This window comes from Bombyx mandarina, chromosome 20, assembly GCF_030267445.1.
Source record: "Bombyx mandarina strain Sakado chromosome 20, ASM3026744v2".
Taxonomy (NCBI): domain Eukaryota; kingdom Metazoa; phylum Arthropoda; class Insecta; order Lepidoptera; family Bombycidae; genus Bombyx; species Bombyx mandarina.
This window is the reverse complement of record NC_143226.1, coordinates 11,043,854-11,062,449: the sequence shown is the minus strand read 5'-3', so window position 1 is coordinate 11,062,449 and position 18,596 is coordinate 11,043,854. Positions and strand designations below refer to the sequence as shown.

The 18,596-nt window shown below is 37.2% G+C and overlaps 1 protein-coding gene across 50 annotated transcripts in view; it reads left to right on the top strand.

Annotated features, from left to right (window-relative positions):
- Positions 1 to 18,596, top strand: part of shot (dystonin-like protein short stop) — a 249,701-nt gene that overhangs the window by 158,630 nt on the left and 72,475 nt on the right. For 48 of the 50 annotated variants that reach the window (XM_089736075.1, XM_089736073.1, XM_089736066.1 and 45 more), the window contains 4 exons: positions 1,266 to 1,375; positions 1,482 to 13,464; positions 15,829 to 15,975; positions 16,765 to 16,869. In XM_089736075.1, the coding sequence (XP_089592201.1) occupies positions 1,266 to 1,375; positions 1,482 to 13,464; positions 15,829 to 15,975; positions 16,765 to 16,869 (12,345 nt within the window). The remainder of the gene's footprint in view (positions 1 to 1,265; positions 1,376 to 1,481; positions 13,465 to 15,828; positions 15,976 to 16,764; positions 16,870 to 18,596) is intronic. The other 2 variants (XM_089736099.1, XM_089736100.1) reach the window with 2 other exon arrangements.

The window sequence follows — 18,596 nt, the reverse complement described above, 5'->3', positions numbered from 1 at the left end:
CAACGTGTTCTCTAGTTTAATCAGACGTTCCAAATTTAGTTAATTTTCTTTTCGGTTCGCGGATCGTACAAAAAGAACTCAATAACATTAACATCTAAAATTCTGGAAAAACATTCATGCCGTATGCATGTTTTATTCGTAAATAAACCCCTCTCTTTTTTTCTAAACAGTCAGTGATGTGTGAGATATGTTTTCGAACAGCGAATTCAATTAATGCAGTGTAAATGAATGCGTGTTTATTGAATTAGTGACGTTTTAAAAATGGATGACGAATATGAATATGACTTCGCCTATGAGTGTCGGGTTGGTATATTGTATTTTTTTTTTTGGAATTTATATATTGAAAAAAAAAAAAAAACTTAAAAATTAGTTTATTGAGATAAATATTCCTCATATTCTACTCTAATTCCTGTGTTCAATAATCATTAAACACATTCAGTTGATAATCGAATTTTATAACTTTATATAGAATTTATCCGTCATATAAATATGTCCTACGTATGCACACAAATATTACATTTACTGTTGATAAAACAACCGTGTCATCCACGAAAAACCCGATTTGTTTTAATACTTCATATACTTCAAAAATGCGGAGTTCATTCAACCCAATCTATTCTGCAGTAAACTTTTATTACTTATTACATGTATTGACAAAACTTCGCTAAGTTCAGTTGAAGGAAACATGAAAATAATATAAATATGTGTATGTTTACTTACCAGTAGTCAATATACAACAAACAACATATTGCAATATATCAAATGCTCAATATGGGGCCACCCATTAACGGTGCTTTTAGGCACTACAAGCACCGGCCACCGTCCTCGTCGAACCCGTCGCTTGCGACGAAGGGCTCGACGAGCGAATTAACCCTCAGACACAGCCCACTGAGTTTCTCGCCGGATCTTCTCAGTGGGTCGCGTTTCCAATCCAGTGGCAGATTCTGCGAAGCACTGTTCTTGCTAGGGCCAGTGTTAGCAACACTCCGGTTCGAGCCCCGTGAGCTCACCTACACGTTAGTGTGAAGCTGAAATAGCCTCTCAAGGCTATCAGCATAGGTAGGAAAAAAAAGAAGAAACCCGTTTGAAGAATGGCGTGTCATAGTTCTCCGTTCCAGCGCTGCTTGTTAAATGGCAGAAATGATATCCGAAAATGCACTGAATTGATGCGGCGGTTTTAGATGATAGCGTTCTCCGGGCATATTAAGTTATATTTAAGAATGAAATTTAAAAAAATAATATTATAGAATTAATGTATTTTGCAGCGCCTTGTGGAGGCAATGGCTCCTCGTTCGGCAAGATCCTTCCGGCAGGAGTTCAATATGCAAGACACAACCACAGAGCACACATACACCTCACAATATACCACAGAAAAGTGAGTTGAATAATTATATTTAAAATTTTTTATTACTGCTTCCAGCTTAGGTATAAATTTGTGTATCAACACGTAAAATTGTTTTGTTTGTTTCTCGATGTAACAGATACGTGAGAACCTCACATACTACGGAACTTGACGGTGAAGCACCGATCAAATCAATGACCAATGGCAAATTAACATCTCCTAAGTACACAACAAAGACTATAATTACGGACGAAGACAGACCTGATGTTCGAAAGCTAAAACGCGTCCACAGAATGTATGAAGGTCCCAATATCATCGAATCGAGGGGTATAGTGCATCCCGAAACCAGAGAAATATTGACAGTGGGCCAGGCGATCAGTATGAGAATACTTGACGTTCGCACAGGAAGACTCCTGTCTTCGCCCGACACGAGACAGACTATAACGATTGAACAAGCAGCCAAAGAAGGTCTTATTGACCCTAAGCTAGCTGCGAGGCTCACTGGGCCGTGTGGAATGACCGAAGACGGAAACGAAGTCACTCTACTGGAAGCCATACAGCGAGAACTCTATGACGCTGAACAAGGGTTGTCTGATCCAGCAGAAAAAAGGATCAAGGTAACTGTACAGGGCGAAGGGCCCGGAACCCAAGGAATGAGTATCTCGGACGCGGTCAGTCGAGGACAAGTCGACCTTGACAAAGGTCTCTATAGATTACCCAATGGAAGCTACATTTCTATCGCCGAAGCCTATCAAAGAGGGTACCTTATATACAACGAGATTATCAAAATCAAATCGAGCGCGCTGTGTCTGTCGGACGCGATAAGTCAAGACTTAGTAGATAACAACGGTTGGATCTTGGATAGGAATTCGGGCGACAAATTCCAAATAGACGTTGCTATACAAAATGAATTAATCAACCCTAACGTTAGGGAAATTCTTGATCCTAAAAACGACACAAAAATAACTCTTTCTGAATCTATCGAGAAGAATATAATTAACACTAAACATTCTAAATACGTGCACAATGTTACAAAAGAGAAGCTTAGTTTCAAGGAAGCGGCGTATAAACGTTACATTTGTAAACCTATGACCCTTAAAGACGTTTGCGATAACAATTTGATGACTAACGATGGTAAAATATTTTCCCTATCCAACAGAGTTCCATTGAATATATTAGAAGCTATATCAGTCGGTATTCTCGACAGCGACAATGTTAAATGTGTAACAGATACAACGACAGGTCAGCTACTTACTTTATCGGAGGCGATAGGAGCCAAAATAATTCTTCCGGATAATAAGTTTAGGGATAATCTGACCGATGAGATATGTACTATACCGGAAGCAGTCGACCGCGGTCTTATTACTTCTGTTTCGCAAAGATCCATTTTCGATATTGACGGTTTCAGAGATCCGAAATCAGGTGAATTCGTATCGTTCAATGCTGCTTTAAGTAAAGGCAACTTAAAATATGTGAATGGTGAAACTTTCTTGAAAGCAGAAAGTGGGGATTTCGTCTTTCTAGAAGACTGCACTAAAGTATCTATAGTTCGACCTGAAGTTTTAGAAATGTTCAACAGAAAGATAGGTGTTTACGAGAACGGTAAGGAACTTAGCGTTTTAGATGCTGTGTTCAAAAATATTCTTGATCCTAAATCGGGACATTTACTGGATGCGACCACTAAAAAACCTATTCCTTTCAATAAAGCTGTAGAGATCAATATGATAACGCCCGAAGGTGCGGCACTTTTGAATTCTTTGTTAAATATCACTCTTACTTTGCAAACAGTTACTAAAACAGTTAAACGCTATGTGACGGTGACTAATACGACTTCAACTCAACGTACTGAAACTCTAATCACATTTGCTGAAGCTATTAGACGGGGACTTATCGATGAAAACACTCAGACCTTTACCGACCCAACCACGGGCACCGTGATGCCAATACAGCAAGCTCTGGACGAAGGTTTATTAGGGGTTGAAAAGAACGAACCACGTGTCGTTCACATATCGGATCGAGTAGCTAAAAAAGATTTAGTACCGGGACAAGTAGTAGAATTGAAAATAACGAAAAAGTCGTTTATCAAAGATCTACCTTCTAGTCCCGAAAGTAAGGTTGAGCGCGATAGTCGACCAGAAACATTAAAAAGCCCTGAATACACAGTTCGTGAGGTTAGTCAACCGCGTGAAAGTGTAGTCCAAGAAATTAGGACGGTTACTTCAAAATCTGTTGTCACTGAACCTTCGGTAACCTCAATGACCATTAAGAAAAACACCATTGAATTGCCGAGAGGAGGGTGGACTTTAAATGAAGCTATACATCTTAACTTTTTCGACCCTACTACGGGTATGTTCGTTATTCCTGGCACTGACAGAGTTTTAGACCTTGAAGAAGCCCTTAAATTAAACCTAATTAATCCTGAATCCGCAAAAGTCATTGATCCCAAAACTCGTAAAGAAATGCCATTAGATAAAGCACTCGAATTACGTTTAATTGATCATGTCGGTCGTTATAAATATATCACTGAAACTATTACAATGTTACAAGCAATAGAAAGTAAATATATTGTATTTATTCACCTAACTCAATCGGTGTCATCTCAAAAAGTTATAACGATTACATCGGTAGCCGGTATGCCAGATAAAATGGAAATTTCGGAAATATCAGACGTGACCACGTATCCACGTGACCTCGAAATAGAGGAACAAGTGGCTTTAGAACCAGTACAGGTAGCACCTGGGGTTATATTTGATCCTGCCACAGCTTTAGTCATATCTACTCCTTCTGGAGTTTCAGAGAATATAATAGAAGCTGCTTATAATGGTACTGTCGCTCCTGACACTGTTAAAGTCATTGAACCTCAGACAAGGAAATTCATAACATTGCAGCAAGCCATTGCTAAACGTATTATTGATAGAAAAACAGGGGATTACATAGATAACTCAGGAAATAAATTTACTCTAGCAGATGCTGCAAAGGTAGGTTTGATAGCTGTTGTAGGTGCACCTTTAGTTGCGGCTTCTAAAGTTATTCAGGTTGTAAGGAGTACTATGGTAGTTGATCCACAAACGGGAGAAAAATTACCGATGGAGGTAGCATATGAAAGGGGCTTAGTTGACCCTGATACGTATAAGCGCTATGAAGAAGAAATTAGAGATAGGACGTTAGAAAGCGACAAACCAAGAAGCGAACATACAACAAAAACAGAGACAATCACGGTTACTCAAACAACAAAGACATCACCGGAGGGAGCCGCTACTGTTACAGTGGTGGTTGACCCAAATACCGGGGAAAGATTACCACTTGATGTAGCTTATGGAAGAGGCCTAATAGATCCCGTTTCATACAAAAAATACGTATTGTCGGTAAGTGATCAAAAACCAGGTTCCATTACTTATCATGATATTAAGTCACCTAGTACTAGCAAAGTGACTTTCAGCCAAGCACCTCAGAACTTTGAGACTGAACCCATAAATATATCGAATAGTAAAACAGTTACTGTTTCACATTCGACCACGAAACCAATATCAGTAGGTGCTGCTGTTTCTGAAGGATTCATTACAGTAGAATCAATTCAAAATAGTCTATCTGCTGATAACAGGCGAGTGATAACAACACAGGCATTAGACAAAAAAGACAAGCCGCCTGAAGTAATTCAAATTATTAAAGCTAATTTAAAACCCAAATACAAAGTCGCTGCTGTTAGAGAAAACACTCCTGATATCCCGATAGAGTCTAAACCCGTTATTCTTCAAAAATTAAGAAAACGTGTAGTAACACCTATGGAAGCTCTCGAGAAAGCCTTAGTCGATAAAGATACAGCAAATATTTTAGAGTCGGTTAAAGCTTATAAAGATGAGAACGGCCTTCCTATTAATCTAAAAAAAGCGATTGATATCGGGTTAGTTGATGAAAACGACGGTAAATTAGTAGATCCAGTACATGGTGATACTTTAACGATTAAAGTAGCGATAAATAGAGGAATCTTAGACGGTGAAGGTCAAGATGAAGTTCTGATACCGCTTGCAAGAAGTTTAACTATTCCCGAAGTTCTTGAACAAGGGTTACTCGATCCAGTAACAGGTAAGATTATACATCCCGAGACAGGTAGCCTTTTGACACTTAGAGAAGCTTTAATTTGTGATATCGTAGATCCATTGTCAAGTGTATCTATAGCACCGGGAAAGAAAATAACCTTAACCGATGCTATTACCAGAAATATGATAGATGATAGTAAAAATTTAATTAAAACTAATGATGGTTCCATGGATTTATTAACCGCTGTCAACGCTCAAGTCTTCTCTGATGTCCAAGTTATTAAAAAAGATGAAACAATACCTCCTGCAGCAATGACTCTTAATGTTGCTATTAAAAAGAATTTAATAAATCCTCATACAGGGGAAATAAAACACCCACTTACTGGTGAATTAATTTCACTTACTGATGCCATTAACAGAGACTTGATTATGGCAATACCTTACCCTCAAACGTCTGATACTATTATTTTAGAGGATGCTTTAGAAAAAGGTGCTATAAATCTTAAACAGGGTATCTTCATTAATCCAGATACTAAGGAAATACTTCCAATTGACAAAGCTTTGGAACAAGGACTATTGGCCATTAAAACGAACCCAATAGCTATGGAAACAAGCGGTGTGGTAACTACTATTACTGAAACATTTACATCGCAGCATACCATCACAACAAAAATGATTGAACTTCTCGCTGATTATGTATTAATCAATGCGAATGAAATAAAAAACACTAGAACCGGTGAAATCATGACTATAGATGAAGCTCGTCTTAAAGGTATTGTGAGAGATGAACAAACCAGTAAGGAACAGTTTATTACCTCTGATACCAATATTAATTTTGAAGATGCGCTAAGTCACGGCTATATCAACATTGAAACCGGCACTTTCACTCATCCTAATACAGGCGAAACTCTATCAATACCAGATGCAGTTACTTCGGGAGTATTAACTACAGAAATTAAGCCAGATTCTAGTGAGCCTTCTCTGAAGAAAAAAGAGTTAGAAATGCTAGATCTAAATGAAGCATTTGAACTTCTGTTTGATGAAAGAACGCAAAAATTCAAGGATCCCAAATCACCTCACAAACTAATATCATTCAAAGATGCTCTTGCTAAAAAAATTATAGATCCTGAATCTGTAATATACAATGTAGAGGCTGCTAAACCAGTTACTTTACAAGAAGCTGTAAAAATAGGGCTTATTGACATCAAAACAGGACAATTAAAAGAACCTAAAACAGGTAAATTGGTAGATATAAAGAAAGCTGCAAAAATTGGGCTAGTCGCTGTGGTCGCAGCTCCTGTACTCGCTGGTATGGCAGTAGTACAGGGAGCTCAAGCGGTGAAAAGTAAATTGATGCAACCAAAGCAAGACAAAGTGTTTGAGGAACCAAGTAGAATTGTGTCCGCTGATAAAGCGACTGTTGACAAGGTTACAGAGCCTAAAAAATTAATTCAACGTAATATTGAAGTAGAACCAAAAGTGAAAGATGCTAAAGTAAGTGTTAAGGATATTCCGTCGCGGCCTAGCATATCTGAGGATCCTAAGAAAGATGTCAGTAAAGAAAAACTAAAAGCGGAAATTACTCCTACAGAAAAAAGGGAAATTGAAACTGAAACTGCCGTAGCATCATCAACGGAAAAACAGGTTATAACTTCTGCCAACCAACCATCATCAATAACTACGAAGCCTGAACATCAGATAGCTACCTCAGTGCCAAGTAAAACTAGTATCAAGCACGAAGAGCAAGTTCTTGAATCATCTAAAGTGTTAGAAAAAAATATTATTGATCTCAAAGAAGTTGTTGAAACATGTCAAAAGGTTAAATACGGTACTAAACCTGAAAATGAGAAAACGCAAATGACAGTAACCGAGAAATTAACTACAGAACATATTAAACAAGCCCCCAAGCATGACAAACCAATTTCAGGACAAGAAATGGATATAGTGAAACAAAAAGATAGTCATGAATTAAATGACGAAGATATGGCGAAACAAAATCCTGAGCAGTCAACCCCAAGAGATGAAGGAACAAGAATTACAAAAACTACAATTACAAAAACAGATCCATCCAAGTCTTCATTACAGACGACTAGCACAATAACAGCTACTAAGACATCAACTGTGACAACAATAGAGGTCACTCAAAGTGCATCTTCATACAAGATCAGTCCTGAAGATTACGAATCTGAGGTCACTATTGAAGAAATTGATAGTGAACCTTACCAATCTTCACAAGTGCTTGATAAAGAATATACTACGGATGTTTCTAAAGATCGTTATGAAATAACAACTGAAGATGTATCTCCCAAAGACATAATCAAGTCTAAACCTATTGATGAAGCTTCTATAAAACAGAAATCACCCGAAGTAGAAACAAAAATAGCTGAACCTCCCAAAATTATCGAAGTGACCGAGGGTGTTATTTTTGATCCTAAAACATCTTTGGTTATTTCAGAAGCTATTGGAGTGTCTGGAGATTTGTTAGAAGCTGTAAATAAAGGTGTCGTTCCATCTCAGAATGTTAAAGTTGTAGATCCGAAAACAGGTGTTCAGATTTCACTCCCAGAAGCTATTAAAAAAGGTGTTGTCGACGAAAAAACTGGCAAAGTGAAAGACACAACAGGGAAAAAAATTAGTTTCGCAGATGCAGCGAAGTTGGGGCTTGTAGCCGTTGTGGGTGCACCTATTTACGCAGCATCTAAAGTAATTGAAATTGTTAAAAATGCAGTCGTAGTTGATCCTAAAACTGGAGAAAAATTGCCTATAGATCAAGCTCGTCAACGCGGCTTAATTGACTCACAGGCTTATGGCAAATATGAAGAGGTTATAAAAAGTAATACTTGTCAAGATATTACTACTTCTCAGGTTACTGAATATATCAAAACAGTAGTAGTCGTCGATCCGAAATCAGGCGAAAAATTATCCATAGATAATGCTTATCAGCGTGGACTTGTTGAACCCGATGTTTATGAAGAGTACAAAAAATCTGGGCAAATTGCAAATACTGAAGGATTAGTTTCTTCAACAGAAACTAGTCCTAAAAGGGAAATTTTGCAGCCAAGTTCGATTGACGAATCTTCTTTGATTATACGACAAGGTACTATGACCGTAACTGACATCGTCAAAACGGTCATTGTAGATCCTAAAACCGGTGAACAAGTAACTTTAGAGGAAGCCCTTACCCGTGGTTTAGTTAACCAAAAGGAGTATGACACATTACAAGATACTGCCAAATCTTATAGTCCACAAAATATAGTTGTATCAAAAACTTCAGAAACAAAATCATTCCTTATTGAAGATCCTAAATCTGGTAAGAAATTGAAATTAGACGAGGCACTTGAACAAGGTATAATTGACTCTGATACTTATGAAACATATGAAGATTCTTCTAAGTCGTACGATGTCAGAGATGTATATGTTATTGATCCTAAAACAAACGAGAAGTTACTATTAGAAGACGCTTTAAAACAGGGTGTCATTGACTCTGAGAGTTATGAGAAGCTTAAAGATAATGCAGATCACCAACAAGTATCACATGAAACTAAAGTTATTAAAACCATTCTCATTAAAGATCCACAAACAGGTGAAAATATGTCTTTGGAGGAATCTTTAAATAGAGGTGTTATAGATAAAGACACATATATAAAATATAACGAAGTATTAAAATCTAACAATCCTGAAGATTTGATGCTTCTGCAACGTCTTAAGGATTTTGATATAACAGTCACCGAACAGATTGTACAACACCAAGTAATAACTAAAACTACAACCAAGGCTGGAGAAATAATAACAAGTAAAAAAATTGAATATGAACCGACCATTTCTATAGAACAAAAAGTCTCAGAGTTCGAAGGTCCAATTCAGACAGTTGTTAAGGACGGTAAGACCGTATCTGCCATGTTGATTGATGCCGAACGACAACCCTTAAGGGTAATTGATGAAATAACTGAACAGAATGTAACGAAAGAGAAACCGACTCCTGTTAAACCATTATATGAAAACGTAACGCTCATCGATGCTATTGCTCAAGGTAAAGTGGAGCCTAAAATTTGTAGGATTATCATAAACGGAGTTGAATCTCCACTTACTGTTCAAGATTCTCTTGAACAGGAACAGATAAGCCGATTTGTACAGGTTGATGTACTGTCTAAAAATTGTGTAGTGTTGAAAGAGACCAAACCCACTTACTGTGTCGCTATATCTCAAAGATTAACCCCAGAAGAATTATCAGAAATGGGCGTATATGATATTGAGAAAGGTATTTTCTTAAATCCTGAAACAGGGGCTAAGATATCCTTTGAAGAGTTGGTTTATAGCTTAGAAATATTCGATCCCGAGGCTATATTAGTTAAAGATTTAAGTTCTAAATCGGACGATTACATTTCATTTGATGAAGCTATCGCTAGACCTATAATTGATAAAACCACAGGTCACATGGTCAATCCGAAAACCGGTAAACGCGTGCCCTTCTTAGAATGCGTTCAATTGCGATGGATTGTAGAGAAACCTGATGATGTTTCAATAACGGAACAGGTCACAATTGAATCCGCGCTAGAACAAGGACTATATAATGCTCAGACAGGTTTAATAAAAGATGTTAATACTGGTGCCTTAGTGCCTATAGGTGAAGCGGTGCAAAAAGGCTTGATAGATCATGAGACTTTGTTAATCACCGTACCGCGAACTAATGAATTAGTAACTCTTTCAGACGCAATAGAGCGTGGTATACTCGAAATTCACGACGGGGTTATCACTATTATTGAGACGCAAGAAATCATTGAAATATCTGTTGCTATCCAACGCGGTTTGATTACTATCATCCGACGGGCTGTTTCTATTGAAGCAATTATAAAGAGCCAAATGTATGATTCCAAAACGGGAAAAGTTAAGGATATTTTGACTGATCAATTAATTACTGTACGCGACGCGGTAGATAGGAACATAGTTCATCCAACAATATCTGAAGTAAAAGATACGGGAACCGATAAATTCCTACCATTAGGAGATGCTCTTGATGTAAAACTCGTTGATCCAATAACAGGGAAATTAAAAGACAAAAAGACTGGTAAATACATTCCATTAGACGATGCATTAAATAAAGGATTGGTTGCTACTAAATCTGTTACTTTCACTTTGTTCGATATCATCGAATTAGGTTACTATACACCTGAAAATGGACAAATTCTAAATCCGATATCGGGTAAAATTATAACACTGAAGAAAGCGATTCACGAGAAACTTGTAGATCCTACCGAGATACAAATTAAAGATGATAAGTCAGAGGCAGTTGTATCGTTCGATAAAGCTGTACAGTCTGGCCTGATAGATCTTGAACAAGGAATAATCACGTCACCAGTTATGAACCTTAAAGATGCGTGTGATAAGGGTTATCTTCTTAGCGATAAAAAACCATGGACATTACAAGAAGGTCTCGTACAAGGATTTTACGATCCTGGAACGGGTCTTTTGACAATTAATAATGTTACAATGACTTTAGAAGACGCTATCAAAATTGGTAATATAAATCCAGAAGCTTTGACTGTAAGAAATGCAATAACGGGGGAAATTATTTCATTGTCAGACGCTATCAAAGTAGGAATAATTGACTCTAAAGAAGGTAGGGTTAGAGATCCGGTTCACGGGGATAAAATATCCCTTACAGATGCCGCTGAACGTGGTTTAATTGTACCCGCCAAACGAAAATTAAGTTTGCCAGAAGCAGTATTTAAGGGTTTCTACGATCCAAAAACTGGTAAATTTTCACATCCTCAAAGTAAAGAGAAAGTGCCCACTGATAGGGCAATAAGGAAACGAATGATAGATCCTCAGTCAACTTTGGTACACTTTGCTGGTAAAGTAATTCCGTTTGAATTCGCAGTAGACAGAGGTATTGTAGATAGCAGAACAGGTACTATATTTGTAGGCGATGAAAAAATTGACTTCCGTGAAGCTTTTGAAAGGGGGGTTTTAGTTGAAGTTCGTAAACCTTTATCGCTCGTTGAAGCTATTGAAAAGGGTGTTTATAATGAAATATCTGGACTGTTTATGGACCCACAAACTGGTAAAAAGTACACTCTTACTGAAGCAATTAAACTTCATTTGATCGATCCTCATTCAGTGCACATTCAAGACAATAGATTAGGTAAATGGGACAAGTTGTCATTACCAGAGTCCTTAGAAACAGGAGTCATAGATGATCAAAGTGGTAAGATCAGAAATATAAATAATGACAATGAAGAAATTTCTTTACGCAAAGCATTTGAAATCGGTCTCCTTGTTGATAGTAAAGCACCAATAAGCTTGCAAAGAGCATTGCATCAAGGACTTTACGATGATGCGACCGGTAAATTTATTGATCCAACTAGTAATCGTAAAATTACTCTTCATGAAGCTATTAGGAGGTCAGTCATTAGTCCGAAGTATCTATGCTACTTCGACAAAAAGTCTGAAAAACCTTTGTCTCTTGGAGAGTGTTGCCGTAACGAAATTATTGATAGGAGAAGTGGCAAGTTCCACGAACCAGGTTCCGATGTCCAGATACCCTTATCTGAAGCCATGAGTCTAGGATTAATCGTGGATATTGAAAGTGCTGGCTTCACTTTGTACGACACATTAGCCATGAACATGTATAACATAACAGAATTAATATTTATTCATCCGGTAACGGAACGTAAAATAACACTTAATTTAGCAATAGCTGAAGAGCTCATAAATCCTGAAACTTCCTTGGTAAAACATATACCGTCTAGCAAATATATTAAATTGACTGAAGCCATCGAAAGCGGTATAGTAGACGATGAAAACAATATTTACGTTCTACCTAATGGCAATCAAATCAATTTCTTAGATGCTAAACATCGCGGTCTTGTTGTAACGACAAAGAAAAATCTTAGCCTAGAAGAAATAATTAGAAACGGCTTATTTAGAGCGGATAACGGCAAAATCGTTGATCCATGCACAAACGAATTCATCGATATAAATAAAGCTATCGACATTGGTCTCCTCAATCCGGAACTTACAGTTGTTAAAGATAGTTTTACGAATAAATACAAACCGCTTTTATTGGCTATTCAACAAGGTGATGTTGATGTTGCAAAAGGCAGGGTACTAGATACAAAAGCAAAGAAAACATTTAGCATTGACACTGCGTTCGATAAGGGTTTGCTCGTGACTGTTATACAGCCAATTACTTCTCAAACAATATCTAGAAAATTCGTGTCAGATAGTGCGGCCTATAAACAACCCATGCTTAGGGAATTTTCTCTTGATGAAGCTATCAAGTATGAATTTATTGATCCAGAAACGGCCGTCATAAAAGATCCCCATAAGAATAAATACATTCCACTTAACCTAGCTATTACTGAAAGTATTATTGACAAAAATGCGAAGGGATCTTTCGATACTCAGAATAGGTCGCGCACGCTTTGTTTCGTTTTTGAAAACGGTTTAATTGTGTACGTAAGAGAGCCTCTTACGTTCGAACAAGCGCTCGAAAAGGGTTACCTTAACGTTAGCACCGCTCGATTTACCGATCCATCCTCCAACGAAGTGCTCACGATTAAAGACGCAACCACACTTGGGTATATTGATGCAGACACAGCGCTCATCAAAGATAATCTCAAAAAAAGGCTAACTAAACTTCCGGAAGCTTTCCGTAAGGGTTTCATGGACGCTGAAAAAGGCAATATATTAGACACCGAGACCTCAAAACTTAATACATTATCTGCTGCAATCGAAAGCGGTCTACTCATGACGCCAAAGAAGAGCTTCACCTTAATCGAAACTCTAAATTTCGGTATCTACAATCCTACTACCGGTGCCTTGAACGATCCATTCATTACTACCAGCGTCATTGATAGAAAGAGGCTTAATTTAGACGAAGCGATCCAACGAGGAATCGTTGATCCGTCAAGCACAGTTGTCAAGGAACCGGAGACCGGAAAGATATTGCCATTGGTTCAAGCTATAGAACAAAGGTTGGTTGATCCCGTTGAAGGCAGACTCACGATTGATGCAAAGAAAGGGATCAGTATTGATTTAGTCAAAGCCCTAAAGAAGGGGTATTTGCTGCCAGCAGAAACGAGGGTAAGTCTATTAATGTTTTTTATCGTTGTGCTTTTATCAAGCGAAGGTGTTGCTTTACATTTCCTGTTTCCGTTCTTACGAGGTGATTCTTACTCTAAAGCGTTTGGCTTAAACATTAGCATGGCACGACACTCACAAAACTTATAGTGTCGATTAATTCGATGGGGATTAATTCGATTATAATGGTTTTCCTTTTTGAACGAATTGGGGGATAATTATTTACGTATTTTTTACATGTCAAACTAAAATAAATAAAAAATCGTTTGCGTGCAAGAAGCACTTTTTACTCGCACAGTAAGTTTCTTATAAGCTACGTAAGCTTTTACTTTAGATGAAATTGAAGCTTTTAGATTAAATCAAAATTGTGTAATTTCGATGCCTCTTGTGATGTCATTAGATGCTTAATTATTTAGGTAATGCGCCAATACGTAAGACTGCCAATTTTTCCTGTAGGAAAAACTGGCAACTGAGGTGTGCTTACACCGGTAAGGCTCGATGTATGTTGTTTTTTATTTCCAGCCGTTGCCTGCGATGCTAAAGAACCCCTTTTGAGCTAAAACGTGAATGCTTGCCTGTGAGGGATCATATTAACGACGATATAGCGAACCATCATCGTCTCGCCAAATACCTAACCCCCATAATCACTTTGTGCTAAGATCCGAAAAAGGCTGACGTCGATGTCGCGGCACCGTCAGCTTTTTTTCGCTTTCTATTATGTTCGCTTAATCATTTCAAAGCCAGTATAATATGACAACTGGTTTTGTCCTTAAAAATATAGTGCTCCATATACTCATTCCTTGGATCCGTGCTCACAATTGGAATGCATGACCAGCGCAATGCTATCGTGATGTTAAAGGCGGGCACTCGCGTCTCAAACATTCACAATAACATGAAATGGTAAAACATTTGCAACATATAGAAATACTGAAGGTAGTATTTATTGATTTACGTTTAGATCGTTACAGAAAGATTTAATTTCATCAAACCCAAAAATTGGTACATTAAAAATGGCCTCATCAAACAAAATATGAAACAACGTTTTGAAGTAGCATACTGAATTCACTTTAAATATTATTAAGTATTGATGAAATTAATTCTTATTCCAGACAATATTTTAATAAATCTTTCGTTTAAATGTACATTTTGCGATGATCCAAACGAAACTTTTGTGTGGCGTCTCTTAAATTTTTTTACCTCGATCGCTACGATCTAATTAAAATCCTTCACAGAATTTTTTAATAGTTTCAGATTTACGTGACAGGTATTATTATTCTTGTATTTTTATTATATATTATTATTAAACTTAACTTATTTACTCTAATCAGAGGTTAGTTGATAAGAAAATGTTAATACCGTACGTTAAATTGGGTTGTGTTAAATTTCACTCGCTTGCATGTTGCGCTTTAAGCATTTTTATTTGTGTTCCGACGTAGCCACTGACTGTTGTGTGTTCGTCACCTCACTTGTTTTTCCCGCTGTCAACGGTGTCTTGGTCTTTTGGAATCGTTCGTTCTCTCTTTGCTTTATCTTTGCGTAGTCCCTTTATGATATTTTAGGCTTTCTTTTTCAGGCATTTTCCCGTAAACTAAGGCAAGATTTGTATTACTTGTCTTTCTTTACGGCCATGTACTATTCAAAGGAATATCAATATACAAACTGTTTTGGTGGAGCATTGATATTCTTTACGAATATGAATTTGTAATTAATTTTATAAAAATGTCTCATCGAATTTAGTAATGCGTTCACAGTTTTAAGTGCACTCTATTGTCTATTAGTCTGCGAACATAATCAGACCTCATCGTGTATATTCTGTATAATATCACGCGAATTGGCTTTGGTTTATGTAAATGTAAATATTTTTTTATAATATTTTTCGGGTTTCTTATTTATTTAGATACAGAAATTTCAAATATTTGCATGCAAAATTTACGTATTGCCCAAAAAAAAGGGGGTTACAAGAATGCGGTCTGTTTTGTTGACGGAAAGTAATGCACAGATGTATATTGGTAGAAGCATTGTAAAATTGTAGAGTAGATGTGAAAAGCACTCGTAATGAGATCTAGTTAAGGTTTCGAAGGTTACGACACGATTTTAACGTAAAAAACAACACTGAAAACTGAGACAAAGAATTCGCCGTGGCTCAAAATAATCTCTTTATTGTGTTAATTAAAAAAAGTTACAGAAATGATTTAAGGCGCGTATAAAAAAAAACCTATTTCATTAGGAAACAAAAAAAACATCGCCTGAGCTGAATAACCACGTTTCATTATAAATAAAATCGGTGTCGCAACATTCAAAACGATTCTATAAGGCGATGTATGTAATAAACGTTTTTAAACTAATCAATTCATATTTTCAATGTAGCAAGCAGTAGAAGAGAAATATAGGCTTTGCGACGACACCCTGTCGAAATTGCTGGAATGGATCGGCAATGTTGAGGACCGATTAGCCAACCAAGAGGCAGCAAAGGAAGATATCGATGAACTACGTAACCAGATAAATACATTGAAGGTAGGCACAGAAAAACATTGTTTGTTTTAATTCCTTTAGATATGAGAGCGTTCTCATGCCTCAACTAAAGTTGTGAAGAGCACAAAAGACATCACAAAAAGACAGCCTTCCATAAAAAAGTCAAATTGAAAATTTCGTGTGTTCAGTTTCTAAAAGTCAAAATGTCAGCAAGCGACGTTCGCCATGACGCAAATGCCCTTTCAAATTTAACCGCCAAGAGCAACGTATCATTTTTATATTTCTCTTTTATTAAGTCTTTAATTTGTCATATAAAGGTAAAATAAATATCTCAAACAACGCTCAATTACCCCAACGCAACACACTGCTTAAGATGATTCTCATATTTCCTTACATCATTTCACGACACGCCACCTAAACTACTATCAATTATTGCGCTCATATTAAATGAACACCCTTCCACGGTGTCTCATCAGCACTATGACATGCTCTCGAAGGAGGCTTTGAAAAGTACCCTTGGCTACCTTGGCATTTATGTCCCTGAGTAACTGTGATGTGAGTATCATCAGCGCCGCTTGCTTGTCTGTGAATTAAGTGAAAATTAAGTGGTTACCGGAGCCCATAGACATCTACTACGTAAATGCCACCACGCACCTTGAGACGTGAGTTGTAAGGTCTCACTTTTAATAGTACAACAGCTGCCCCGCCCTTCAAACCGAAACGCATTACTGCTTCACGGCAGAAATAGGCAGGACGTTGGTACCTAGCAGTGCGGACTCACAAGACGTCCTACCACCAGTACGAATTGCCGACCAAAGTATTGTTTTTCAGTCGATCAAGGATGACCTTGAGGGTCATCAGCGTCAAGTATCCGCTTGCGCAGACCAGGCCAAGCAACTCCTCGTGTCCGGAGGCGACGTGCTTGCTCCACATGAGGTATGTTAACCACATATTGATTACTCACCAGAATAAATCTTGCTGTTATACTCAATGCGATGCCACTAAGTCCCTCAGACACAGCCCACTGAGTTTCTCGCCGGATCTTCTCAGTGGGTCGCGTTTCCGATCCGGTGGTAGATTCTGCGAAGCACGGCTCTTGCTAGGGTTCGTGTTAGCAACGTCGTCAGGTTTGAGCCCCGTGAGCTCACCTACTAGTTAAGGTTACGCTGGAATAGCCTCTCAAGGCTACCAGCTTAGGTAGGATAAAAAAAAAGGCACTAAGTGGTCTTGTACAATTCACAAATAATGATTAGACGTATTAGTTTTGACAGGCTGTTTGTTCGACGCTTACTTTAGATTGGTCAAATCCGAATGGCATATGTCAGAAGTATGACGATGATAAATGCTTCACACGGAACGGTTCAAACGTCTTTTGTATTTGTACCGTAATGCATACGAGACAAGGTACATTTTACCGTAGGCGTTTCGTTGTGTCTTTCGTATTTCTTGAATTAAGTGTCATATTATTTTCCGTTATTTTATTGACTGCTATACTTTCTAAGTAACACGGGGCAGTCGAAGTGCGAAACCAATCTTATAGCCGACTTGATACTCGATCAAAACTAAAACTATTGATTTAAGCACCTAAATAAAAAAAAAACACTATAAATAATAATATAAATAAACCTCTATATGATTTATGACATAAATCTTAAAAGAGGTTAATATGTTACTAGATGATGATTTTTTTTTATAACGCCGTCTTGTGTCTTTAAAGCGGTTAGTTGCCCTCAATTAAGAAAAATAGTATTATTATTCGCCAATAGATGTCGAGAAGAGTCATAAAGTTGATTATTGAAAACACGAATAAAACAACATTTTCTGAAAATAAATCGTAGCTAGATCGATTTATCGCCCCCGAAATCCCCTGTATACTAAATTTTATGAAAATCGTTGGAGCCGTTTCCGAGATTCAGGTTATATACATTATATATATGTATATATATACACAAGAATTGCTCGTTTAAAGGTATAAGATAAAGGTGACATAAATAATAATTTTAATATTGAAACATTAGAAGAAGGAACATTAGAAGTATTAAAACATTTTTGAATATTAAAACATAAAAAATGGTGAGGCAATAGCTTTAAATGTTGTTTCTCTTTATAGAGCAACTCAGTTTGTGCCATAGTTTTACTAGGCTAAACTTTATTTTGATGTGAATAAAATAAAACATTATAAATGTATAAAGGCGAGGCCGTCTGTCTGTACGCACACCTGTCGTTGTTATTCGGTTATTTCACATTCAGTGATCACAATCAGTGTCACGGATGATCGCAAGCCGGACAGGTGACAACCCTAATTACTTGATTCACTGTTCAATTGTTTTGTACTCACGATCTATTGTTCTTCAAATTGTGTTTAAATGAGTGTTGATTCTAATTAGCGATGATCATTTGTCAAGTAAAATATTGCATCAATGGCAGGTTTTTGTTGAAAAACACACACACACACACGCCATCTGTTTTTCGTGGATGGTACTATGATTAAACATACTCTTAAGGATGGTATAGGTAAGGAGAACGGTCTCATATGGGAGAAGCTTGAAAAGTCCTACTTTCAGCACTAAATAAGCTAGCTATAGTTGATAACTAGAGTAGTTAGTGATAGGTAGTAATATACAAGACCTCACGTGTTTACGTAGTCCAAACTAATTTCGTCA